The sequence below is a fragment of the Alternaria dauci genome, chromosome 9 (genome assembly GCF_042100115.1).
Source record: "Alternaria dauci strain A2016 chromosome 9, whole genome shotgun sequence".
NCBI classification, from domain to species: Eukaryota; Fungi; Ascomycota; class Dothideomycetes; order Pleosporales; family Pleosporaceae; genus Alternaria; species Alternaria dauci.
Window position 1 is genome coordinate 2,467,614 of NC_091280.1, and position 26,937 is coordinate 2,494,550.

The following is a 26,937-nucleotide window of genomic DNA, read 5'->3' on the forward strand; positions in this document are numbered from 1 at the left end:
GTTTTCAGACTTTGTGGACATGGCGATATGAGTAGTTCCCTGGAGCTCAATCGCTCACTCAAATCCACCGTTTTGTAGCACTCAATATGCTTGACGCGTCATAGAGTTGACTATGAGTTTGATTGGCCTATGTAACAGAGTATGACGCACTATATGGCCCCCAAAGTCACATGACCATAGTGTTCCCGGCCGCTAACGGGATTCATGATCTTACCACTGTAGGTCTTGCCCATCTTTTCCGCAGCTGCTAGCCGGCCTGGTCCAGTCGTACACCCCCCCACGGTCCTTAAAAGCCTTCTCGTCCCAGTACACACTCTGAAGTGCTTTCTCCACCCCAACGTCAAGAATCGATTCAGATGGCCGACGTCCGTCGCGGTCTAGAAACCTCAGGTACTCGTCGAGGATCAAGTACGACTTGGCCATCAGTCGATTCGACTCTGGTACGAGTGACGTCTGAGTCTTGTGTCGCCTGCAAAAGCTGTCGTATTCTGCATCGGTAATGATGAACTTGCGAGCGTCTCTCAGTGTCTTCTCAGAGTCGTTTTCCCCTGCAACTACCAGGACTTGGAAGCACTTCCAGCGAAAAGGCTGCAGCTGTTCGATGTGCTTGTTCATGTCTTCATCCCAATTGAGTCGGCATACCACAGTGTTGATCTTGAACTTGATGCCATACTTCTTACACCAGGAAGCCACCTTGTATAGCTGCGAGATCTGGTCGCCAGATCCACGGCCGATCTCGATGTTGGTAGACTCGTCGAACGAATCGCACGAGACCGCCAGGATGTCGACTTTAGAGCCACACTGTCGAAAGAAGCTCTCCTTGACCAGACTTCCATTTGTAACGATAGAGACCGACTCGAGTCGTAGTTCGTCTTTGCAGAAAACCACCATCTCGGCCAAAAATTTCGGATAGAGGAACGGCTCTCCGCCAGCAAAGTTCAGCTTCCGCATACCCGCTTTCTTGAGCAAGGAAAGCCCGGCCTTGGCACGACCGGGTTTCTGCATGAAAGAGGAGGTGGCAGTGTGAAAACAAAATCCACAAGTTTTGTTGCAGCGCCTCGTGAAGTGATAGTTGACAGCTACAGGGCGTGCTGTGCGATGGTTGGTGTGGTACAGGTACAAACACGTGACACTTAACAGCAGCAGTCCAAAGCAGATCGAGACAGAGTTCATTGTTGGAGTATGTACGAAGAAGTGGTATGGAAGAAGTAAGCTGGATGCTGGAGATGTTCGCTTGCTGCCTTAGAATTTATCGCTGCACACCCATGCTGTCCAACGATGACGTTGCGACAGCCCCGCTCCTGTGTGGCATAAATGGAGGGTTACGAGTGCCTGTCGTCGGACAGCGTTCTTTCTCTCAGCTGACGCCCTTGCAAACCGCCATGGAAAGTACTGCAAAAACTGTCGTCTTCGTCATCGGTACGTACGCGAGATCTCAAGTGCGCGACTAAGCTGTACAGGAGCCCCAGGTTCTGGAAAGGGCACGCTGTGCCGAAGGCTTTCTGATGAGTACGCGTTCTATCATGTGTCTGTTGGAGATACACTGAGGAGACTTGTGTCTGACTCGAGGATGGACCGAGTTACAACATCTCGGGTTCAAAGAGGCGAGCTCGTTTCCACCGAGGTGTTGATCAACGTTCTCCAAGATAGCGTCAAGGATAGTGTTTGCAGCAGCTACGACTTGATGCTTATAGACGGTATGCCAAGGCAGTTGGATCAGGCTATGCCTGTGGAAAACAAGGCCAGTATGCCCACCCGCTGATGCTCTCGCTCGGCGTGTTGACCTGTAATAGATCGGCTCGCCAGCATTAGTCCTGTTCTTCAACTGTCGAGAACAGGTCGCCAAGAATCGCTTTCTCACGCGAAAATTACCTGGAAGACAGGGGGATGATGCAGCCATCTTCCAGAAGAGGTACGATGAGTTTGCTACGGAGAACTCCAAGATATTGAAGACGTACCAGGAGCGAGGCCTTCTTATCGAGGTAAGACCCATCGTGTACCTCTTATCCGTGCTCAACAGCGGTCAGGTCGACACGAACGATGAGACGGAGATCTCCTACAAAGCCCTAGTGGACCGCTTGAGTAACACTTGTTTGGCGAGCTATTTTGCCAACAAGAGAGAAGATGTAAGCTGAGCACGTGATGGAGGGATACGACGCGAGGGATCGAACAGGTCTATTTGTCGGTCACGTGATCATCACTAAGGGTTTCTTTGAGCGGTCAGAACTGGTTTTCTCGAACAGCAATACAACTACCCTCCTTTCCACTCATGCTTTGCGTCTTTCTCTCGCAGAACTATAACCGAAGCTTCTACCGTTTTTCATGTTTCCGAAAGCCGTATCTCGAACCTTCCGTCTGGAGGTGGAGCGCAAGTTTTGCGGGCTTGCAGTCACGAATCTCGCCCCTTACGTCGGGAACCCACCCTTCCGAACCATCCAGTCTCAAGGCCAGCGTGTGTTCAATGACACTTACTTCGATCGAGCTGGACGTCTCGCGGCAGCAGGCGTGTGGGTCAGGCTACGCAACGGGCAATGGGAAGCGAAAGTGAGAAAGGGTGGCGACTTCCAAAACTCGAGGTTCGAGGAGCTGTCCGATCTCCACAAGATCGAAAAGGAGGTGCAAGCTATCACGGGACAAAGATGCAACGAGCGCGAGTCTTTCGGCCTCGATCGCATCGCAAACATGTCCACGACGAGGACAACGTGGCTGGCGGACGAGAGGTTCACGATTGTGCTCGATAGAATGGACTTTGGACATGAGGTCGGCGAGGTGGAGCTGCAGTCAGAAGTGCATCTCGCTTATACCGGCCAGGCGCTCGAGGACCACAAGCAGAGGGCAATGCAGCAGATGGATCAAGAGATCGTCGCTTTCATGCAACGTTATCGGTGGGCGTTTGCTGCGGGTGTGCCAATAGGAAAGCTGACAGCTTACTTCGAACGCAAATCAGCAGGCGAGTTGTAGGCGTATGGTGCCGAGCGAGTACTGGGTGGCCCCACTGATCATAAAGCGTGGGACCAGACCATCCGGGTTGCGAGTCGCATCCACTGCGCTAAGCTGTGTTCAGCTATTTACGTACATGAGCTGTCGCAATACCCACCATAGGCTAGCGTCGCTGCTGGTGGAACAAGGTTCGTACTGCACTAATTTTAGGATAGAGTTGAATTCACGCTCCATGCTATGCTTCATACTATCTATGCGTTCGCAACGCACCCACACACGTGAGATTGTTGAGTCACGTACAGAAGCTGTCTTGTCTCAGTTCCGAAGAGGAGCAACCTGTAGGCCTATGTAACCAATTCTACCACCAAAGTTTGCGCAGCTGACTCATTCTATCGCCGCTACTGCTAAAGGTTAGTGGAGATGCAGAAGGCGACTCATGTACAATAGAGCGGCATGCACCACCTTTAGCACCACGAGAACGCTTTACAACCGCTTCTCGGGCTGCCAAAGCCTTGTACTTGCCTTCGGTAGCTACTTGTATCACTTCACGAGAGTCACAAACGTGTCTTGTGCTCTCTTATTCCCTTGCGTTCGTCGATTGTTTCGCGCTTTCCAGCGATCTTTTTGTCCCCCTGCTTCTCTTCTCTTACACGCGGCGCGCGAGCTTGCACACCACGCTTATCCTCAAGCAGCTTTTGAGTCATCTTCAACTTACGCTACGTCTTGTTTAATGACACAGCCCAAATGTGCTACCGAACTTCAGCGCAGCAGGTGCGTCCTATGGTATCATGCGCTTCGTTATACTGTCTCATAGTCTCACATGTTCTAGAACTATGCGATCACTATTTCAGACTTTTGACTTCATGCATCTGTGGCTGTGAGGTGGGTGAACGAATTACATAGTATTTGGAAGCTATGCAGTGCCGCTTCTGCAACTACTTTCCAGATGAGTATCTACTTTGACCATTCCCTGAACTGTAATATGTTGAGCCCTATTCATGTCAGCACGATAGTGAAAGGTGTCACGAAAGCTGTTGGCTTACGTTGGGATTGCTGTAATAGTAAGATCCATCGCTATTGGAGTAATGGTAGGAGTTTTGATTCGAGGCATTAGAGCCGTAGTCGCGAAAGCAGTAGTGGTTGCCCTAGAGTAACACACGTGTGAGATATCTTAGAAAGCTTTCTTACGAAGTCGTGCTCTTACCTGGCTATTGGTGCCAGAGCTGGTTGTCGTGTATCCGCTTCCGCCGGAACTCGACTGAGAACCACTGGAGGTCGAAGATCCTTTTGTCATGACGAGAGCTGATCGCAGGAGCAATTATGTTAGAAATGGGCTTGAAGTAACGGTGAAGGGCTAGGATTTTGATCTTGCAAATTGAATCACGCGGGGTCAGCACATATATTCACTGCCACAACGAATCGGCCCGATGTGCCTCCCCCCCTTTAGCGGCATACCCAGCTATGATACAACTGTCTGGGTGGCTTCCCAAGCAGATGTCAGCGTACTAAATACTTTTGTTCGACGAATGAGGCACAATCTTGTCACCGCTCAATCAACCAAAGGTAGATTTAATACGATGACGTCTGCTAAGCCAGTCATCTACATGCCAAGTACAGCTTATAGCTAGATGCAGTGCTCAGCGAGATCAGATGCTCCACCACTTACAATCTGATCAAGACCTTCATATCGACCTTCTTGCCCACTATGACTTTGGAAAGTTTGTCGTCCTATCGAAAATACGTAACAAAACCAATGAGATCGTATGTCGCAGGCTAAGCGCTGTCGGAAACCTTGTTACCAATAATGCTGTGCAATGACTTTCATATATGCTGAGCTACGGTGCTAAAAACAACGACAAAAACATCCACTCTATTCTAGCTCCTCTGTCTACGATACCCGCACCTAACCGTGCGATACATGGCGTTGTCAATAGTAGGGTTCATGGTTTCGATGGTACTTCGCCTACGATAACGTGCCTGGCGCGCCTCTACTGTTCATAAGCCACCCTCGGCTGACGCCCGCCCATATCAGCATTCGCAGTCGCAAGGTGCTAAAACCACGCAAACCATGATGACTTCCCTTCTAACAAAGAGAGTGGCGCGCCTAAGGTCAGCATCGATGCTGTCGAAAGTGCTCGAAACGAGCCACACCTTCTCCGCAAAGCCTGTCTGTTCATGTCACATTGTTATTGCTAGCCATGACTGGATGCTAATGCATCCAGTCACCGATCGCGAGCGCGCACTATGTAATGGCAAGTGGCGGCTGGTTCCGCACCCTCTACCTCGGATCGGCTCTAGCTAAACAACGGACGCAGATCGGCTTGCGCGTCCCGTCATGTTACCCCACAGTCGGCTGTAGCTGCACGGGGGGTGGGGTAGGCTTGACCACACCAATGTAGGGAAGCAACAATCAAGCTAAGAAGGTTCGTGATGCAGTACAATTGTGAAGACAAATTCTCAGAGCAAGTTCTGGGTATTGCGATTGTAGGTGTTGTAATGGCAACGAACGCGCGAACGAACATCCTCCATCGTGTGCCTACCCGCAGACTGCCTGATAGTGATACCAGAATTCTCTGACCGGTGTCATGAACCACGTTGGTAACGTGTTGTTGACTGGACAAGCTGATGCAGATTGGAGAAAAATGTCGAGCGTCGCGATATCAGTCAATGGGAGTATGCTCCATTCCAACAATCCTCTGAAAACTTTTGTTTTGTTGCAGTACTCTGGAAAGCCTGACCCACACGCTGTGGGGACACAAGGCAGACTGGTACAGTAGAGTAGAGCGAAGCAAATCCGGTGAGCCCATGTGCTAGCCGAAAGAGGTCATTTCCACCGGTGCTTGTTGCAAAGACTGCATTAGGAATAGTGCGATGAAGTGGGCCTCCATCACGAGAGACGCGCCAGCGTCATCTGTGACCTCACAACCACATGTTAACACTGCAAACACACGGCAAAATCGAATGAGCCTTTCTGTTTATGTTAGTACTCGCTGAATACTGATGGGTTTTGATAGGCAGCTCAGACTTCATTGCACTAGGCGCGGTGGATCGGAGTCGCTGCCGCCAAGCACGCTGGCATGCGCGTTGCAGGTTGCACAGCACGTGTGGTGATGCGGACATGCATCAGAGGACTCATAGAGAACGCAGCACTTCACGCCGCGTTCAGCTGCATCTTCTATGGCGTGTACCTGTCTTTTCTCTTCCTTACCCTTGTTTCTCAAGAAACTGCCGCGTTAACGGTTGGAAGCTATGACGTCGTCTGCGAGTGCTCAGGCTATCGAGAACATCGTCGGTTATAAATTCCGTTCCAGACATGATGACCTACGCAAAGCGCTGACAGCAGCTGGAGCTGTGGAGGAGGATTGGGATGGAAATCGGAAGTTGGCTCAATTCGGCACTGCACTTAGCGAATTCTTACTGAGCTACTTAGCCTTCGAAGGAGGAGTCACACGAGGTGAGAGCTAGAGCATCTGTAACATGAAAGAGAGCTAACGCTTATCGAGCTTACGCCAACGATTTTAAGAAAAGAGTGACCAGTAATGAACATCGTGCGTGCATTGCGAGACGAACGGGTATCAGCGACTACATCAGATACAACGAGCAAGAAGGCGCACAGTCATCAAGCGTGCTTGCTAAAGCTGTCAATGCAGTGATAGCAGTCATCTTCTTCGATTGCGGGAAAGACCTTGGTGTCGTCCTGAAGACGATGCGCCACCTTGGGTGAGTCAGACCTCTTTTCCTTGCGACAGCCTGCTGATGTCGCACACTGTCCAGTATATTTACTCTCGGTACGCAATCGGTAGATCCCACGCTGCTATCTCTGGATGAGCTTCCAAACTCGCTCGACGTAGGCTCCCTTGCACAATGCTTGTTTAGTGTAGATACAGGCAGTCAATCGTCGTCAAGTGCGGCCGGCATTGACCGAATCCTCTTGACATGCTCTTCGACACAGCAACATGCAACGACGGATCTTCAACAGACAGCAGCCGGAACAGACGTTACGAAAGCAGTCGAAAATGATAGCCAATACCCACCCATCCAAAATGACCATTCTTTCGAAAACCAGGAGACTAATGCGGGACCTGCAGCAGATCAACCACCGAATGGAAGCATGCAAATCGTACCTTCCATAATGGCCGACGGAGAAGACGCATCGAGGTGCGGCACAGGTGGAGCTGCAGGCCGCTCTGGAAAACCTACAGAGAAACGGAGTAACACACATGGGGGTGGATCTAGGCGAAAAAGGAAGCTTCGAGAGTGTGATGCTCCTCCAAGCGTTGATGTGCTTGAGACATACTTGTCAGAAGAAGAACGAAAGTGTCAAGCATGGGGGCACCGGACCCCACAAGACACCTTTCTTACCCCTCCCATACAACAGGCAATTCAAAATCTAGGCAAAGGAAAGACAGAAGTGCTGGCAAAGATTCTGATACACATCGGCAGTCCTTGCCTGATAGGTGGGTTGCAGGATATCTTAGAATCATGTAAGACCCAGGAGAAGTGCATGGCGCTGGAAGCCAGGAGTACGCTCTCGAGAGCGGAGAGGGTTCATCTAATTGCTAGTCTGGGTCATAACATGTCTCGTTCTCAACTGCTTCGAAGATACCATGTCCTTCAGCTGTTCAAAGACTGTGGCGGCCCCGGTACCTCGACCTGGGCAACAGCCATAACCCCATCCAGTCCGCCACGTCCATCGAACACGCGCGGAAACCCGTTCAACAGGTCTGTAGCCGACGTGACCGCGAGGATGATGCAAGAAACCTTTCCGACCGTTGAATCCAGCACGGATGAGTACACAACAAAGTATCGGTGGATCTCAGACATGCGGAGGCTTGGCCAGCGCTTGCACATGCTCGAGACAAGATTCGGTGAAGGCGTCCTGGGTCTCATGTTAGATCAAGGTCTTGCCGGTACAGATGTTGGTATTACCGATAAGATGTGAGTAGAGTCACAGACGATTCCAGACTATTAGTGACTGAGATGCAGGATAATGACCCCCACTGACATCGAGTACGCTGAGTTCGTTGACATCTTGGACATGTCCCAGGGCGATCTACTCCGCAATCTCGGTAGGGCTGTTCTACCTGCTGTGCAAGCTTTAACTCTCGGAGGTTTGCACGAGCAGAGACTTTTCGACATGGAAAAGATGGGGGTTAACGACATCACAAAGTATCCGAAAGGCTCATTAGCTTTCTTCGAGCTCATCAACGAGGCATTGTAGATCAAGATAGTATATCCTTCGCGCACCCTTTGTTTGAGCATGCCAGGTGCAACAAGATCAATCTGAGCCTACGCCGGTGTCTAAAATACTGTGTCGTGATCTGTTACAAATCGTTCTGGACCTCTTGATCACGGGTAAGGCTGCTATGTGTCGTGACACCACTGGCCGCTTGATACGTAGACTGCGATTCAGGAACCGGCTAGGCGTTGGGTACGCGCGCCTCACGTCACCAGATATAACCCCACCTTCAGCCTGCCCAACATCATATCAAATCACACACTTTTCCCGGTTTCCGACACACTCCTCTGCATGCTCCATGGATGATACAGTACGAGATCCAGTCCGGGAATTACGGGTGCGATCGTACCAGGCTGAGATGCTTGAGCGTAACTTAGAAGGGAACGTCATAGTTGCGGTGCTGCTCTTTTTTGTTGAACTTCTCGTAGCCTGTCGCTGGCTGCTCGAGCACCTGCCGGCTCCGAACTCTAAACAACAAGGCTTGGCAATCGGTAGAGGCTATTTTGGCAAAGTCAATGGAAACAGTATAAACAGGATGCGAGTCGTGACGACCACCCATTCCAAGCACTCGTCGATGACGAGAAATACAACAGAATTGGTAAAGGCCTCTATGGCACGTTGAGCAGCTTCCTACACGAATACCGGCGTCTACGGATCGATCCGCTGAATCTAGATATCTAGAAAGTAGTGGAGACGATTAGTCCGGTGCACTATAATAGCAACGGCCAGATTGATATTGAGGAGGAGAGAAGAAGATGGCTCAATTGAAGTTGACTGTTGGTGATAGAAGGCTCTTAGTAGAGCACCGCGTTGAGACTTTATAAGGAGCGCTCTTGATGATTGTGTCTGGATTAGACAAGGCCCACACGTCTTTGCATACCGCTGACTTGCTGGTTTAGTGGTGCTACAATTCCGTGAAGACCCTGTATCAGTTGCAACGTAATACGTGTCTCCATTGGCTAAGGATGCAAAGTATGTATATGTGATTTGATGTTTCTGGCATTCTGGCTCAGCCCGATGAGGATCACAAGATCTCGCGAAGCAGGAACTTTAAAACCCCCCCTGCATAGGCAGATTCCTTTGGGAAAAACTTCCCACTATCAATGGTATACTCCCTCAACTCGTCGAGGGAAGCAAAGAGCTCAACTCCATCGCGTGAGGTATCCACTAGATCTACAAGATTGACATGGATCGTCTTGATTTTCTGTCCATTCTTAGACGAAGGATTCTTATGGATGACTGCCACGATCTTACCTCCTTGCAATGGTGAACAGTGTCGGGCAATGGCTCGATGTAGAGGGCTACGCAAAGCTTGTGCCAGTTCTCGATATTGGCGACGTCGGTACCGTACAAGCTGTTGAACTGGATGACCATGGCGTCTTTGAATGCTCGACGAGCTTCTTTGAGTTGCTCATCATCCTTGTCCCAAGCAAAGAAGTCGCACATACGATAAAACTCTTCTGCCACGCCTCTATTAGGGTCGTAAGGGAAGTCTGAATACTTCGTGAAGAAAGCCGAGATTGCGTCCGAGTCCCGCTTTGTTCTGCGTTGATGGGGCTGGGGAAGATGTGATTGCTTCTGGTACACTTCAGCACAAAGAATCTCAAACACATTCGTCTGTGCCGATCACCTACCCCCTTGCTTGATCCAGGTCGTGAGCCGACAGGGTGGGGAAACTTGCAATTCGCACCATAAGTGCAGTAACCCTTATCCTGAAACTGATAGCATATACTTCGTGAGCTCTTACGCATATTGCTACTAGTGATTGGGATAAATCACATAGATAATCCCATTGTTTGGAGGTGGAAGGATGATGAGTGAAATAGCCTCAGTGAGAAATCAACCCTTCTTAGCTTCCTGTTCAAACAAAAGCAAATATTGACAAAGACCCAGCATGATGACTTATCACGATCTGGGAACTTCCAAGCAGCTAGGCGCGATGAATATCAAAGTTCATGTATCATCGTGCAGCATGCATGCTAGACGTAGTGACACTGCATACCTTGTTGATTCAACCATGAGTATTGTATTGATGACGTTCGAATTCAAAAGCTCTCCATATCAGAAACGGTACGCCGCTAAACAGGCTAGAAGAGATGTTGCCCTCGTTTGCTGATCGCAAACGTAACTCGGTACTGATAAAAGAATATGTCTTGCTTTGTCAAAATGACACGATTTGTGTGCTGTCACGCCCTTTCATATAAAGGCCTCCAGGTTGTGATTGACTGTCGATCTTGACGCATGTACAGAACATCTCTTGCTAAGCGCCGTTTTCAAATCATCTATGGTTCCTATATCTCAATAGCTTCCCATCATGTATACTGTCAGATCGTAATGCTTTACCTTTACCGCAAGTAGCGACCACAATGTTATGTCCTTGCATCTGGTCTTTGCACTTATGCAGAGCTTCCACGTGTATAACTCGATCTGAACGCCTACGCAATGGGTGCAGCTAACCGCTTATTTCACAGTTACTAACCACTTTTGTTTGGCTGCGATCAGTTGACGCCCCTACGACAACGAGAAGCCTCTAGCGTCTGGCTCAAAGCATCACAACACAACGACGCAGCACCAAGCTGCCAACATGCGAAAGCTCACGCACTCTGAAAGTAGCACTGCTTCGATTGACGGCAGTGACTGCAACGCCTACTTCGACCTCTTTAGCCCGACTAAGTGCTGTGCGCATTCCGCTCCGCCTCGCAGTTTGTCGTTAATGTCAAATCGCGCCGTGTCCGTGTTACCGGAAGCACGTGCCAACTCGGCACACAAGATATGCCAACTCGCTCTGTGTGCACAGGCGCCCCGCTGTGGATCAGCTTTCTCTGCTTCCACAGTAAACACCTTTCAGTTTGGCATACACGTAGACGAAAAATGTCACAAGTGGATTGGGCATTCACACAGACGCGCTGAGGTAGGAAGCATTATAAGGTATGCGTTGCTTGTCTGTCTACTTCAACCGCTTTCATTCGAGGTGGAGGGCTGTAGGTCAGAGACAGACGCAAGAGTATGGATTCCGTCATAACAAGGGCAAGAAAATGACTCAACCATCTCAACTGTGTAAGCGTGTCGTTTAGACGTTACCCCACTTCGGTTGCCGCAATTTGGGCAAGCCTTCCCATGATGGTAGCTGTTTCGAGAGGCCAGATACGCGCAATCTTGAGGTCCCACATGAGCATACCGACACTTGCCACATGTGAAAATATGTTTAGCAGGGTCTTTCCTCTCAGACATATAGGGCCCACTAAGTAGGAGGTCGGTCGCCAAATCCATAGTTGAACGGAGAAGTCCTGATTCGGCTTCCAGTTGAAGGATCGACTTCAACACACTAGGACGTTTTGTAACGGCGGCGACAACCAAACCGCGCAGCTCCTTGTGAGCTGGCGGATCTGTTGTCGTGTGATCGTAGACAAAAGCAGCAACGGAAATCCAGTTGTTGCAATCGACAGCATTTACAGTGCCTGCAAATGAAGTCCTTGCAAGCTTATAGAGCGATGCACAGTCGTACTTGTCAGCGATAGTAGCAACTTGGGCATGAAGGAGGGGTTCGGATGTTTCGTGTTGAGAGACGTTGTAACCGGCCTTGTAGAAGTACGACACCATGCAGTCAATGGCATCAGCGAATTCGGGATCATCGTTTAAAGTGATCACTCCGCTCTGCGATTCCTATGATACGACGTCATCAAAAGCTCAGGTTTCGGCTCAAACCACTTACTTCGAAGCCGGTATTGACAGCCTTCTGAAACCATGTAGAATGACAGCAGGCGAGAGCTTTGTGGATCTTCCAGCTCTTCTCACCAAAGGTCAAGGTAAGATCTGACAAGTTACCAGCGAATAAATATCTGCAACATATCAGCAACGGTCGAATCGAACGCCAGGGACTGTAGTAGTCGTATTCTACCTCTCATTGTCTTGGTATGCCTCGAAAGTAGGGACTTACTCGGAAAGATCATGGATAAAGTCTTTGGCGGCCATGGTCGTCTTTGAACTGAGACCTGTCCATAGATGGGGAGGGAATGAGCGGAAAACGAACTCCTCGCGGTACTTGAATCAAGACTGTAGTTGGTTGAGTGAGTCTTGGACGTCATTCATATCATGCGGTGCAACGGTAGCGCTTCGCTGCAGTCCAATCAGCAAGCGACATGGGTCACATCATACCCTACGTAATCGCTGTGCATAACATGTGTGCATGCTGCAAGTTGGCGCGTATGCTTCGAAATGCAAATGCCTCAACAGACCAATGTCGTGTATTGCGGATGGCGAGGATCCAACCAAAACATGGGTCTGAAGATAAGACGTGCCATACGTAAAGCGAATGCTTCATGGTGGTGATCTGGAAGCGAACCATATTTCTTGTTGGCTCGAGGTAATTCTGGCGCATGGCTAGAAACATCCTGTACCTTGTCGAACAGTCGAGCCGCGATGTGCGAAGTCTTGGATACTGCGACACTGACCAATGCTGTGGTCCTGGAAAGCGATTGTGAAGCAGCCAACGAAGGCTCGTAGCAAACATTTTGGAGGTGTGGTGACCAGGGTTCCTACGTACAGCTAATGTTGACAGACCTTATCGACAAGTCTCGTCGCCCTGTCGGCTACAAGGTGTTGTTTCGGTCAATCCCGGGCCACTGTGTATGCCTAGCTTGCCGCACTTGGTGCGGCTGATCTGCATTACCTTGGGATATGCGGAGACCGCTTTGTAGATCAAGCTGGGCGTTTAGCAACGAGCTTGCTGGAAGATGAGGCTTGCATGGGATGAAAACAAGGAGATGGGTCAAGGGATTACGCCTGCGTTAATGCAAACAGCATGCTCGATTCTGCGCACTTTGGCGTGGTTCTGTCGACGCGATGATTGTTACCTAGATCATGTTTAAACAAGGCCGAAACACTGCCAAACTTTGGCTCAGCTGGTGTATCCTAGAATCTGGTCTTGCGCTCGACTACATTGCTCAATAGTTCTAATGGCTTGACGAAAACCGATCTTGGATCGACGTGGCTTGCATGGGTGTTTGGTTGGAATATCAAGCCTAAAGCTCGGAGGAACTGGCGACTACTCATCATTGGTGGCCACGGCAGCCATGTGACAAGAGACTCCATCACTTTTTGTGTCAACAACAAGATTCGCCTGATAATCTTCTTCTACACGCCACCAAAACTACAGATCAAATGTCAGGAGATTCATGTGGCAATACATCAATGCCGGACCTCTTGGGAGGTTTGTCCAGGCCTATTGGATGCCGAGATCAAAGCTAGTACAACATTGCCTCGAGATCATGCAGCGATAAGACTTTGCACTTGTTCCTTGGATGTCCACGAGCGCTCACTAGCTTCCCCATCAAACCGAATCATGGGCTGAGTTTATGCTGTACGTAAGCCACATGTTCCCATGCTTCACTTGATCATGTGCGATTGGCAGAGTAAGCCTGCTAGCTGGAACGCGTAGAGGCACCAGAAGATGTGGGCTATGTCCGGCAACAATACGAACCGCCACTATGAGATGAGAGTGGATCAATTGCTATCTGACCAGTGAACACTTCGTGTAACTGGATAAGGTTGTGGGGTTGGGTTGCAGCAAAGCAAAGTTCAGCGACGAGAGCAGCACACATCGAATCGTGTACTTGATGCGCATCTAGTCCGCATATTGTTGCAGGTAAGACATCAAGATCAAGTAGGGCGCAAGCTGTAATATGTTTGATTGTTCTCGATGGAACTGAAGCGGGTTGGGCTGCCCACATAAGACGTTTCCATTCCCAGTGATTGACGGCCATCGGCTATCTAGCTACGCTTGTGCTCAGGCCCATGGACACTCCTTCATCGCTTTAGGACAAACTTCTTAGGAGAGAAAATAATCGATCGCACCTTCAGAATACTGGAGCAATGCGAATATCTCGGTGATGCACTGATGGCGATCTTTTATGTCGCATATGCCGCGTTAAGCTGTATTCGGCTGTTTGCGAACATGAGTTGTCGCAATGCCCACAATAGGTTAGCGTCGGCGTTCATAAAGCGATATCCTCACTGCGTTTACTTAGTTCTGGGACACATTCGCAAACAAATAAGTGTGTTGGTTATAGCATACGATTCGATTTCCTTGGTTGCTTCCTGAATTGGACCTGTGGAGCTGGGGTCATAACGCGTTGAAGTTACACCGGTGTCAAAGTTACGGTGTTCGGGCGGCTCGATCGCCGAACTAGCATGATGCCCTCCATCCCCACGTCATCAGGTTTTCACTCGATCGCTTCGCCCAGCTGCATTTGCGCCTTCGCACATTTCTGACTCTCCAACCATTCAACGCGCCTTGTTTCGAGAATGGCGAAACGGAAGAGAGTCTCAGAGACACGCCCCAGACTGGCTTCTGTATCACACAATCGTCCACGCAACAGCCCGCAAGAACGTCTGCTCAGCCAATTCTTCGAACCCCTCGTCCTACTGTATACGCTTGAACCTACGAGGAGATGTCACGTGCACTTCGCAACACACTCACGGGAAAGCATTGCACATCTGCCCCTTCTGGACCTTAGGAGGATCTTCTTGAGTGAATCGGCGTATATGTACGACTACGACAAAGGCGGTGAGACCGTGGCAGCGATTGGACTGCAGTCTACCCCGCAAAAGCACATATTCTGGGTTGCGTCCAATGCGGGTCCGAAAACGAAGGTTATTGAGTTTTTACGATTACTTCTGACGCAAGTCGTGGATATTTCTTCTTCTCTTGATACTGTAGATCACACTGCGAGACTGGCATCGTAGTGCATTGCTTTCGCACCCCCAAGGATTAGAAAATACGGGAGCCATCTCAAACCCTTACTTCGAAAAAAGTGTCTCTTATCTTGCTAAGACAAAGAAAGTGGTTGGTGAGTTCAGTCCGGTGATCTGTACACTGCTCGCTTAGACTCAGAATTGCTACAGAACCCGATCTCCTCGAATGGTTACAAAATCGGGAGCATAAGAGCAGTGTCTCAGATTTGTGCCACTCTGCACATGCAAGTCGAAGATTAAATTTCATGCGTATCCTTGTCAGACTCAGTGCAGAGCCCGCTTATAGGGAGCAGTAGAGACGCAATACACATGGTTTTCGGCATGATCAGACACTACACTGGGAGGCTTCGCTATCATTTTCGAGCGGCCGATACGTTGGTCTCTTGTGCACCGAGGCTTCTTTACTTACTTCACGATTACGAGGTTCGCAGCGGCCCTGCCCCAGTCGAGTCTGCTATGCCTTCACCGGACCAGCTAACAAGACTGGACAGAGCCCTCAAACGCACATTACCAGCCAACTCTCCCGAACTTGAGCTTTACCAGCAGGCTCTCACAGATATGGAAGCTCGTCATCAGCTATTCGGCCACTTCATGGACAACTACGTTAGGCCTGATCGGACTTCTTGTGTTCACGCGGAAATACAATCCCTTCCATGCACAAGCTTAGACCAGGTAGATAGCGTCACGATAGTTCGGTTTAGCTGCGAGATGCTCCTTCTCTTTCCGTGATTAGTAGCACAGTCAATCAGCTTCCTGATCTGCCTCCAGTCAGAATCACTGAGGTTAGATGACTCGTTATTGCTATCAGTAGCAATGATTCTGAACATGATGAGCATTATCTCTGGACTGGATAGCTCAATTAGTAACTTGGTCTTCGTTTTTCGTCTGGCTGAAAGGGATTAAGTCAACTACCTCGCCTCAAAAAAGCATGTACGACATGCTAAGCCAAAGGATTATAATTATAGTGCTATCATACTGCCCTGGAAAGCGTTCCTTGCTTGCACAGATATCGCCACTACTTTGAAGCTACGGCTATAGCTTGGTGCCATACGCAGATACAGCACCCGAGAGTTGTATCTTTACATCGCTTCTACATATATATATGAGGCGGGTCTTCTGAGAATATCGCATTGGCTCAGATCACTCAATCGAGGCAAGGTCAGAGTAGTAGGCCACGGGCAGCTTTGTGGCTCGACTTCTAATATACGTACGTGAAGAATGCACAATATTGTGAACCATCGACGCCAAAGACACGCTCAGTGACTTCTCGGATATACCCTCGCGAGATGTAAGACCTTGCACTGGTCGCTTGCCGATACGTTGCTCTCTCTAGATGGGAGATCATCAGTAGCGATATGTTGCCATGTTTTTGTGTTGTATACAGGAGAAGGGCGAAGATGTACGATAAGATATGGAAATTGCACAGTGAATGGTCAGTACTTTCTGAAAGCGTATCTAGTGAGATTGAACATGTCTAGTCTGCACGGGCAAGTGAAGGGGCGGTTTTTCTCAATTGATTCACCATCGACCACCACCACCCGTGAGCTGACTGGTGTCTATCATATTCATAAAATAGCTCTTTCCAGAGTCACCTGACTCCATCTCACGTAGTACCCTACGCATCCCTGCACCGTTCTGGCCCATCGGTCCTACCCCGTATACGGCTTCGGCCAGCATTCGTAGTTGCATCGGTGCTTTATCATCCCCGTAATGCTGAATTATCTGAGCCTTAGTGACCTTCTTTCTCACGTCGTTCCATTCCCCGCTCTCAGCAAACTTCTCGCACCCGCGGTAGTGTTCGGCGGTCCACCATGGTGGCAGCAAGCCCTTCCTGGTGGTTGCCAGAGAGAGAAACTTCTTGAAAGGCCCGATACTTGAAGATTTACCACTGTAGATGCTGTCGGGCATAGGTTTGTGTTCGAGTTTCATGTCGTCCTCTGAGCGCATGCGGAATGCGTCGATGAGTAGTCTGTAAACGTCTTTCTCTGGTCGACGGCGTAGATACGTCCCTTCATCCAGAAGAGTGAAGGGATTTGGGACGTGCTGCTCGAGAGTCTTGAGGCGAGGTGCTGAGTAGCTGGTACGGTGGACGGTGTTAGGTGGGTCGCCAGCGTTGGCATCGATTTGTTGAGCGCAAGTCTTCTTGTGTATCTTCCAGTCGGCTTTCTGACAGTCGAGCCCGCAGTACTCCGTGGTTTTGCACCTTGAACATTGCTGGAGATTTGGCAGACTGCATTCAGTGGCTGATTTGTTGCAATGGGCACATCCGGGTGCCAAGTCACTCATGGCGATGGCTGCTTTTGACGATAAGTTCGGTTGGTGAAGTGTGAAGATTGAGCGGGAGAATGTCAAGTGAAACACAGTCTGGTGGCAATTCGTCTAATTGCAACGAAAAGAGATTTGAGGTTCGTGAGGGGGTGCGCTTGCTACGGGAAGAAGGCGGGGGCGAAGCCAAGGCCCTGTCACTCTACCGTCTTCCTGCCTTTGTCTCCAGCCCGAAGGATGTGAGTGGCTGTGACCCTGCGAGATATAGTATGTACGTTACACTGCTCATACACGACATCTACACGAGCCAAGCCGGCCCGCCGACTACACTATTAGCAAGCGTCCTCTTGCGTCGAATATCGCCCTACTACAACGGCGTGGGACAGCGAAGCGAAGATCGTGGTAAGTGTATCGTTCATTCTGTCGGTTCGTTAGTCCTGGCAACATAAGAGGCAGAACAACATCGAACCAAGGACGGTGCTAGCCAAGTCTTGCTCCAGGAGATGCGATAGTCAACATGGATCGTCTACATCGGCGTAGCAAGCTAGCAGGCCGGTCAATGCACGTGCCATTTCGGCAGCGCGGAAATGTATCTAACTCTGCATCGGCTAACTTGTCAACACTGGTAACGTCATACGTGGTTGGTAACGGACGGTGGATTGTATGCTTCATGGTGCATCTCGCCCCTGGTATGCGTTTTGTCACGATGCCTTGGTTATTCTCGTTTCTATGTGGCGCTCTAACATTGCTGCTAATCGTTGTTGTCAAAGTTGTTGCTCAAGACGTAGACACCCGGCGTCGCATGATCCTCACACGACAGACGGTAGATGTTGTAGCGCAGGTGACATTGTACTGCAAATTACTGCCCTCTGCTTTACAACGGCTTTCTGTCGGCATAAGCGTACTGTGAGCCGGTTGCTACCGAGGCGCCGGGACGACATGACCGCGAACCTCGTCTGTGGCTGTACATGGTTATACTCAAGGCTCACTTCGGGTGGGGATGTGCGATGCAACAAGCGACCAAGCTCAGATTCCTACTGGAGGATCACCACTGCTGTCTCTACATTCTTGTTTTAGGCTAGGTGGACTGTTTCTCAAGCTGTTTTACGAGGTATGGGAGCCTCATCGAGGCCTTCCTACAGGCCTCAAGCCATACAACACATACACTCTTCTGAAACTTTCCGTCTACGATACCCGCACCTGACCGTGCGACACCTATTCAAGACGTATTGGGGGTGAATTCACGTGGTATTTTATACTAGGCCTGATTCATCTCTTCATATAGGTTAGGTCTGGTTGGAGCGATTGGAACTCTGCAACGCTTTCTCGAAGATACGGATCTTATCAATTGGAAAGATAACATCTGGCCAAACAGAGCCAGCAGTTTATCCCGATGTCTATCCTGATATCAGGACAAGAGATTCTAGCTTTATTCGATATACAACATATCATACCGGATATAGTAGGATAGCAAAGATGATGTCAAGATAGCATATCAGGATAGGCAAGCTTGGTTAGAACGCAAGTGCGATGTAACCCACAACATACGCTTATATTCATGTGAACAATCAATCAAAGAGTGGAGCAAATCGGTATAGATTGAATTCATAGTGAAAAAAAATTCTTTCACTTCTTAGCGCCAGGATGCTACTAAGTCAGGAGAATTGTAGGTAGAACAATAACGATAGCATCGAAAGATATTACATGCCAGACTCCAACGGCTAGCGCATGTAATGGAAGAATAGCCCATACTTATTCTACACCTAACCGTTACTGCTGAATTGGGGTATTTTTGAAGCGATACGCCATGTCAGCGTCCGAGAATTCGCGATGCGGCTTCCAAATCTTCAATCTTATTCGACAACGTCAGTCGCTGCTGTTTTGTCAATGATGATTCCCCTGCAATCATCTCCAGCCGTTCACTGTCCAGTTCAATAACCCATTCTTGTGTAAGCACAGCAAGAGGGCTTCTGGGTCCGGTAAGTAAGCAGTGATCGACCGCTTGTTGGTAGACGTTGTCGACGAATCGTTTCCTGGCGACCTCATAATAAGACCATAAAATGTCGTGAATTTCTTCCTTGACGTGATCAACGTTGCTTTTGTTCTTGGTCGTGCTTCTGACATCCTCAAGGTCCACGATCAGATTGTCAGAGACCTGGGCGGAATTGTGAAACCCTCTCTTGATCTCTTGTCGGGACTTTGCTTTCAACATAGCCGCCTTCCTATTTCCGCGCACGATTTGAAGATTCTCGTTGAAATAGTTGTTTACAGTGTATGGTTTCTTGTCTCTCTCCAAAGAAACGAGAAATGTTGCTTGATGTAATGCCGCTTTGTATCTCGTAAGCACTTCGTCGAGGATTGAAGCCCATATTTCCTCCCGAACGCATGAGTCTGCACAAAGCGTGTCCAGAGCAATCATCATGAAACGGTGGATGACCACTATGACACGGCTAACGTACATCTTGGCCATGCATGGCCATTTGTTGGACTGCTCTCTGAAAGCGCTAGAAAGGATTGTTCCGCCGAAAATGCCCAAGTCTACGCCGCGAGATTGCAAATAAAGCTTCTCGGTCCAACTCATGATGCCGCTTCTAGGGTTTTCGATACCGCTGTCCTTGCTGATGATACTATCAAGGACGCTGTACTCATCTAGGTCAATGTCCTCAAGAAGAATAGCCCTTTCTCGGGCATTTGCATCCTCCGACAGGTCATCTTCAACATCTTTGTCTGATTCATCGTCTTCCTCCCCTTCGTTTGACTCAGTCGTTTCGAAATGTCGTAGATGTGCCTTCCGCGCAAAGTCATAACCGAATGTTTCGGTGAGATTGGCCACGTATGTAATAATTCTAGGCTTTACTTTATCGAAGATATCGTGAGAAGAGTATCGCGCACTTAGAGCAGCTTCGACGAGCTCCTGGAAACGTCTTGCTAGACTACTTAGAAACAGTCGCTGCTCTTTCTCTGTGTGGCGCGCCGGACCGAGGTCTTCCATAGTTTCCTGGCAGTCAGATAGTTGCTTGCGAACATCTTTTAGGAGCTTCGGAAATTCCTTTCGGGTAATCTGGCCCAACAGCTCAGTGAGTCGTGCTTTCAGAGCAACTGCACCCAGGCGATCTTTGGGTAGTGTGCTCCAGGGTGTCTTAAGAAACATGTTTTCCGCTTCCGAAAGATTGAAGGCATCCACATCATCAGCACCTCGGCTCCGGACAATATAGTATCCAAGTGTGAGTGGTCTCTTTTTTCCTAGAACCAGGTTGCAAATGTTAACTTGCGCGCTTTGCTCTGTTACCAAATCGGGCTTTGTCAATACACCTAAAGTGCGCTCTCCGCTCTTGTCAAAATCCTCTGCCATTGTAAGGATCTCCTGAGTGGCAATGTCGACATTGCTGGGTAGGACGGCAAGGATGATGGTACGGCTATGTTGCATGTAGCCTCTTACCATGTTTTGGACAAGCTGAATATCAGCTTTGGTCGTGATTCCCTCACTCGGATTGCGGAAAATGCCTGGTACATCGATCACTGTTAAATAATCCTCACCAGGACCGCATATCTCAATTTTCAGGATGTCCTCACTGAAAACAGTTCCTTCGCATGAAGTAAGGTCGGTTCGAATCCCCATTCGAGCATTCGCCTGTTCAAATAGTCAGTAATCGTAACAGGCTATGAAGTATAATTTTAGGTCAAACCTACTTCCTTTAGAATTTCCCGCAGATGAGAGCGAAAGTCTTCTGTTGGTGAAATTTCTGGACGATAACTGGCGACAAGTCTCTTGTGATCATCAGAAGCATGAGGGCCAGCAATGATCTTTATATCCACTCGAGATTCGGGGTCACGGCGGGATGTTATTTGTGTCGCATAACGTGTACAAAGCTCCAGATCGCGAGGGAATGGAACGCCTGTCAAGCTTTCGAGAAGAGACGACTTACCACTGCTTTGGTCGCCAACGACAACGAGCTATATGCGGCTTAATGAGGAAAACAGTAGAAGAACCTTGGCGGCTTACCTGTGGAAGAGGAACGTGTTGTCCAACATTTTTCTCGCGAAGTTGGTCTATCTTGCGAAGTAGAGCTGGGTTTGCTAGATGGTTCGATTTCGATGTGTTCATATCGACTGCCATATTTGGTGGAAATGCATATCAGGCGTAAATTGAACGTTAGGCTGGAATTCTATAGCTCTCGCTATATATAGACTCACCCTACATTGGCTATGATCCAGTGTAAGTAAGCAACGTAACAATCAGGATCTGCAATCAATTTTGCATTCCATGCACTCTAAATAATCTCAAATGCACTGCAAGCCGCTGCAAGGTTTGGAAAACAACCCTTAGGAGACCGGCTTACCTGGGAGTTGCACTCGGTACGCACATAACTCCAGCTGTTGGCTTTTCTCATCAACTAAACCTTCTATGTCTATCACGATCGCTGTTCTTCCTTGCCCAAGAATCAGATATTTGGAGTTCACTTTTCGAGCAAAATCACGTCACAATCCGTTCTGAAACTAAATGACGATCTCGCTTGTTGATGCGCTTTGCGATGCGAGATTTAAGCGAAAATTCGAATTGTCGTGACGTACAGCCGTTCTGCAAGCCTTCTTTTGTTGTTCATCATGCCCGGCAACTAGTGCTTATTGTTTGATAGCGTGGTGAACGCTCAGTGGCTCCTGTGTGCGGGGTATGCAGCCCAGACTATGGGACTGATTGATCATTTTTTAACCCGCTGTCACTTCATAAATAATATGTTGGATCAGTACCGTAGGCGGACACGTAATACCTCACTTCAGTCTTAACGTACTCTCTGCATCACCTTCTTGTTTCAATAACCAGGGTTCTACAGTAGGATAATGCACGAATGACTGGGTTTTTTCGTTCTGTGCTGATATCGGCTGGACACCGATCAATGTTGGCAAGAAGCACAGGATTCACTACAATAGCCACGGTGAATTGAAATTGCTGCAGTCAAGCACGCTGACATGCGTATTGCAGCTTACACAGCGCGTGTGATAGTGCTGTGACTCACCAGATTGCAGGAGACAGCTACTGGTACATACGGCCGCTCGCCTCGCAACGCATTGGCTGGTGTATCTGCCCAGCTGCAAGCCGCGACATGGGTTTGTCTCCTTCTTTATCAGTTTTGGCTAGCAGACTCTTCGGATTTACCAATCCTCTTGTGCCCAGACATGATGCGATGGCTAGGAAGCCTCGAGAAAAGAGGGCTCAAGTTTCGTGATGATCCAGAAGCAGGCCTGCGTGGGCTGGGTCAAACGGAAAAACTCGTCATCCTCTAGGGAACCATCGATGAGCACGGCTTTGGTTGAGTTTGTCAGTAGCCCGCTTTTCATTGAAGAAGCCTCCGTGCCACAATTCTCCGAATCGTTCTCTAAGTCCTTTTGCCGCAAAGCGGTACAATTCGCGCATACCGGAGCGCATAGTCGCAATGGACTATTCGAGCATGTTCGAGAGCCTCCCTGATGGTGTTCCGAGGCCTTCCTCTTTTCCAAAACCGCACGACATTAGGTCCGCAACTGCTCGGTACGCCAAACAGCTGTTCAAAGATCATAACACGTTGTCAAAAATCGTGGATCGGCATGAAAGTACGATACGCAAGCGATGGATGAAGAAGTCCGGTTCTCAGAAAAGGATGCTGCTAATGGAAGCATGGCCGGACATGCCAAGCCAACACCGGCCTGACATTCAGGCTTGGCGCCAACAGTCAAAGGAGAAGAATCTTTACATGTGGCCATCTATCAACCTCGAAGATCTTATAAGATCCAAAAATATGTTGATTCTTCTCCACGCTCGCGGTAGATATCAACCTCACGACTTTGTCCACACAGACCTGGAGCAAGCTTCTCTTGGCGGAATGAGCGGTGCAAACTCACCCGCTTTTCTCAATGGTTATACTATGCTATTCCATGATAGGAAAAACTCTGATACTTACGGAGAGCTGGTATCGTGGGATGACGATGAAAGTGCGTTTGAATATATGACAAACGGAGTGGGCATGCATCCTGGTCGAGGGCTCATGGCTCTAGAAATTCAGCAACGCATATGGAGCTTCTTGGTCACCTGGAGTGAAGTATTGTTGAGAGATCTGTCTCCATTGACCAAGGGCGAGATAGTGTCAAATCCCGGACCGCCAGCAAGCCAAGAAACTGCATTCACTTCCCTTGAAGTTATTGCAATGGAGGCACCGTACCGTACACCCGCTCGCCTGGACCTCACGTGTCTAAAGGCTATCACGTATGCTAAACGCAACCTAAAAGAGGACCATCTGTGGGCCCTTCGCGAAGATCCTTCGTACTTTGCAGATACAGTGCAGGAGCTTTCAGAGCATCGTCAAGAGATGCTGTTAGATACAATGGGTCAGGAGCACCCTACTCTGAGAGAGGACGGACGACCACTATTCTGGAACAGAGTCTTGGCTAATGCTGTTGTGAAATCCTATCTCGGCTTCGCGACCTTTGACAACATTTTCACGCAAGTCGAAACTCTAATCCTTATTTACGCCCAACGCAAAGACGATATCATTCTAGAACGCGACTTACCGGCCGATCTCATGAATGCGTTTCAAGATCTACGCTTCAGCCTCGAAGCAGCTAAGAAGGGCCTGATTCAAGTATTGAAGGTCGGGCTTTTTGCCTCCCCCCCTTGGCGACAATTCTGTTCTCGTGCATCACCACAGCACCCGAAGTCCTCGAAGATCGAGACACAATACAATCCGCCACGGCAAGACCATGCTGTAAAACGTATTATGCTATTCTTTACAATCCTTTTCGATGACAAACAGCTGTTCCTATTCGGCTTGCATTCAGTGACAGACGAGATCGAGCGGCTCGTTCAATCCGATGTCACAGTCCGCGCATTGATCTCCCCACTGGTTTCGAGAAATCTGTCTTCACTCTCGATAGTGTCTGAGTGCCTTCATCAGCTTCATCTTTTCCAACCTTGGGCGCGCAAAATCGAAGATGGGATGGACTTGAAGAGACATGAATTGAGGTCCAGCTATAATCAGAGATTCGATGGCTGGCCCGCCATTGTGAATACAAAATTTGAAGGTTCACTCATCTACCAGTATGCCGACCCCACCGATGGGAAGTTCAACTATCCAGTCCATCGTCGACGAAACAAGAAAAATGTGGAGGCACGACGCAAAGCTGAAATCAATCGGGACGCGTTTTGGGCAGCTGTGGATGTACATTACAAGACTAATAACCGCGGAAAAACACAGCACGACATGGTAGCAGATCTGCTTGGCAGTGATCGGGCAGTTCAGCGAACAGCCGAGTGGATTGAACCGGAGAAGTCGGTCAAGTCTGTACCCGTCGACGACTATATATATCAGCCGTTCTCGCCGATCTGCCACGACCGCACCAGCCAAGTCACTGGCAATTTTGATCGTGCTTCCATACTTGCAACATCAACGAAAACCAAGACACGCGGTATTGATATTGGTAATGGGCAACCTGCACCACAAATAGCAATACAGCATGAACCATCTGCGGACACGAAAATGTTCAAAGTCGACAAACGCACGCACAAAGTCTCCAAGGCACTTTTTCATTCCCCTCACAGTCCTGACCTTCCTGGCGAGGTACCCTGGCTTGATTTCTTGCACGCGATGGTCGCGTTAGGCTTTTCAGCAGAGAAAGCGCATGGCTCAGCTTGGAACTTCTTCCCAAAAGCTACAGAGGTTGATGTTGAACGAAGCATTCAATTCCACGAACCACACCCGAATAACAAGATTCCGTTCCACTGGGCGAGGAGGTATGGAAGGAGGCTAGCGAGAGCTTACGGTTGGACAGGTGATCTGTTCATATTAGCTTAGGGCAAGATGCCCCGTAGTATCAACCTTCGAACTTCCCTAGTCTCTAATACCATTGGGGTTTCGGCATTTGCCGGTGATTAATGTCTCTAGAAACTCGTTTGTGCGTAGGAAAACTAAGATCCCCGACAGCAAATGTCTTTTGTTGAAAATCCTAGTATATGATGCACCGTGGTATCGACCCCGATCCTTCCCGGACGGGTAATCGTGCACCCTGCCCGTCAAGGAGAGAATCCTGTGTTACTTGTAACATCTGCCCTGAAAACGCGTCCATGTAACGCGAACCATCTGCCGATCTCATTCCGGAGCTCGAGACAGAATGAGAGATGATTTGATTTAACACTACGTTCCAAAGTATCTAGCCTACTCATGTATCGTGGCACGGAGCTAGCCCTTTTCCAAAATTAAACCCTTTCGGGAGATTGCGATCGCCATTCAAGCCAACCCCCTCGAAAACCACTTCAACTCGACGCTGTGCAGCGCCTTCTGCCAGCACTTTCTTGCATCCGCTACCGCACTATCTTATTGTTCGCTTGTAACTCAGCTCAGTCGATATCAGGACACTAAACAACTGTAGACCGTCTGAACCGGCCGGTTCTACTGGTTGCTTCGACGTCAGTAGAGCGTATTGAGGCGATCAGCTAGGGTCGCGCGTCTGTGCTTGTGTTTCTAAGTAGTTTAGCCCGCTCCTATGTAGTGTTCTAGCGCTTTGCCTTTAAGCACGTAACTTACTTGATCGATGAACACACTGAAAACGGGAAGAAGTGTCACGAGATGAGAGAGGAGCATTTTCTCCTTCCAGATAGTGCTCCTCGCTTTTCACGAGGTTCTGCTCAGCAGCGCCTGAACGCAGACTCTGCAAGAGTAGCCTCCTCAGATCGGGTTGATCCGAAAGAAGTTCGTCCCATTCCTCCACGGTTCCTTGAACGCAATCTTGTCTCCCAAAGTTTGTAGCAGTCAAATTCACATACAATTCTCGAAGCTTCGAGTCTTTGGCACTGTTATCACACGCAAACTGCACATCGTTCGTCGATATGGACCTGTTGAAGATCTTGGTTGTATGTTGTTCATAGAGACGCTTCATAGCGTGGTTCTTGAAGTCGGTGCACAGTAGCTTATCGCCAAGGACCCAGCACTCGGCGTCGATACTGATCCCGACGGTTCTACTGCGAGGGTAAGCCAACAGTGGTTCAGTAGTGTACCCTCCGTAGTACAGCCATTCAACGAACAACGCAAAGACGGTGGGTTTGTCGTCCGGGAGCTGAATCAGGTTCTCGCGACGTTCCTTGAAGTCCCGGTTAGAAGCAGCCGCAAGGAAAGGTGAGTGGTGCGAGATCAAGCGCTTGGGTAGGAACCAATTGACGGAAAGGTCGGCAGAATCGTGTACGGAGGTCGTTGTGCCGACGCGGATTTCAATCGTAGGGCCGGTAAGACTACGCGTGTCAGTCGCGTGACCTGCACATAGGGCTATTGGGGCACACACAGCTCAAGATGGCTGTTATGCTTCTTGTCATCAGTTCGTCGTAATCTTTGTAAGGGCTGAGTAGAGAGCACTGCTGAACTATAATCTCCTCGCCTGGCAGATGGCGCGTGTCCCCGTTCGTAATCTGCCAACCTGAGTTCTTCGAAGCTGAACTGAGCACACTCTTCCTGGGCAGAGATGGCTTGATATTCGTCCCTTTCGAGGCCAGAGGATGGACGCTCTGTGTAGGGGACTAGTCGCACTGCGGCAGTACCGTTGTTTACCAGTGGTGGATCTTCCAGCAGTGATTAGCGGAAAGACATCCCATTACCCAGTCGGTACAATAGATAAGAGCAGTCAGGCTTAAGCGGGCGCATACCAGGCAGATCCGAGGAACTATGCGGACCCGTCAGCGATTGCTCCCGGAAGATGCATCATAAAAGCCGCATGCACCTCAT

General features: G+C 49.2%; 5 protein-coding genes across 5 annotated transcripts; 1 reads left to right on the plus strand and 4 right to left on the minus strand.

Moving 5' to 3' along the window:
* Positions 1-210: 210 nt before the first annotated feature.
* On the minus strand, positions 211-1,005 carry ACET3X_009486 (uncharacterized protein; the record flags this gene model as incomplete). Its single annotated transcript, XM_069455686.1, has 1 exon — positions 211-1,005. The coding sequence occupies one exon, from the start codon at positions 1,003-1,005 to the stop codon at positions 211-213; it is 795 nt and encodes a 264-aa protein (XP_069303563.1).
* A 1,317-nt stretch (positions 1,006-2,322) lies between these two features.
* Positions 2,323-2,961, plus strand: ACET3X_009487 (uncharacterized protein; the record flags this gene model as incomplete). The annotated part of the gene is made up of 1 exon (XM_069455687.1): positions 2,323-2,961. The coding sequence occupies one exon, from the start codon at positions 2,323-2,325 to the stop codon at positions 2,959-2,961; it is 639 nt and encodes a 212-aa protein (XP_069303564.1).
* Positions 2,962-9,203: 6,242 nt separating this feature from the next.
* ACET3X_009488 (uncharacterized protein) lies at positions 9,204-9,930 on the minus strand (the record flags this gene model as incomplete). The annotated part of the gene is made up of 3 exons (XM_069455688.1): positions 9,204-9,383; positions 9,434-9,757; positions 9,814-9,930. The coding sequence occupies 3 exons, from the start codon at positions 9,928-9,930 to the stop codon at positions 9,204-9,206; spliced, it is 621 nt and encodes a 206-aa protein (XP_069303565.1).
* Positions 9,931-19,007: 9,077 nt separating this feature from the next.
* Positions 19,008-20,816, minus strand: ACET3X_009489 (uncharacterized protein; the record flags this gene model as incomplete). Its single annotated transcript, XM_069455690.1, has 1 exon — positions 19,008-20,816. One exon carries the CDS (start codon positions 20,814-20,816, stop codon positions 19,008-19,010), a length of 1,809 nt encoding a protein of 602 aa, XP_069303566.1.
* Positions 20,817-25,654: 4,838 nt separating this feature from the next.
* On the minus strand, positions 25,655-26,937 carry ACET3X_009490 (uncharacterized protein; the record flags this gene model as incomplete). The annotated part of the gene is made up of 5 exons (XM_069455691.1): positions 25,655-25,686; positions 25,750-26,450; positions 26,501-26,774; positions 26,859-26,875; positions 26,933-26,937. 5 exons carry the CDS (start codon positions 26,935-26,937, stop codon positions 25,655-25,657), a joined length of 1,029 nt encoding a protein of 342 aa, XP_069303567.1.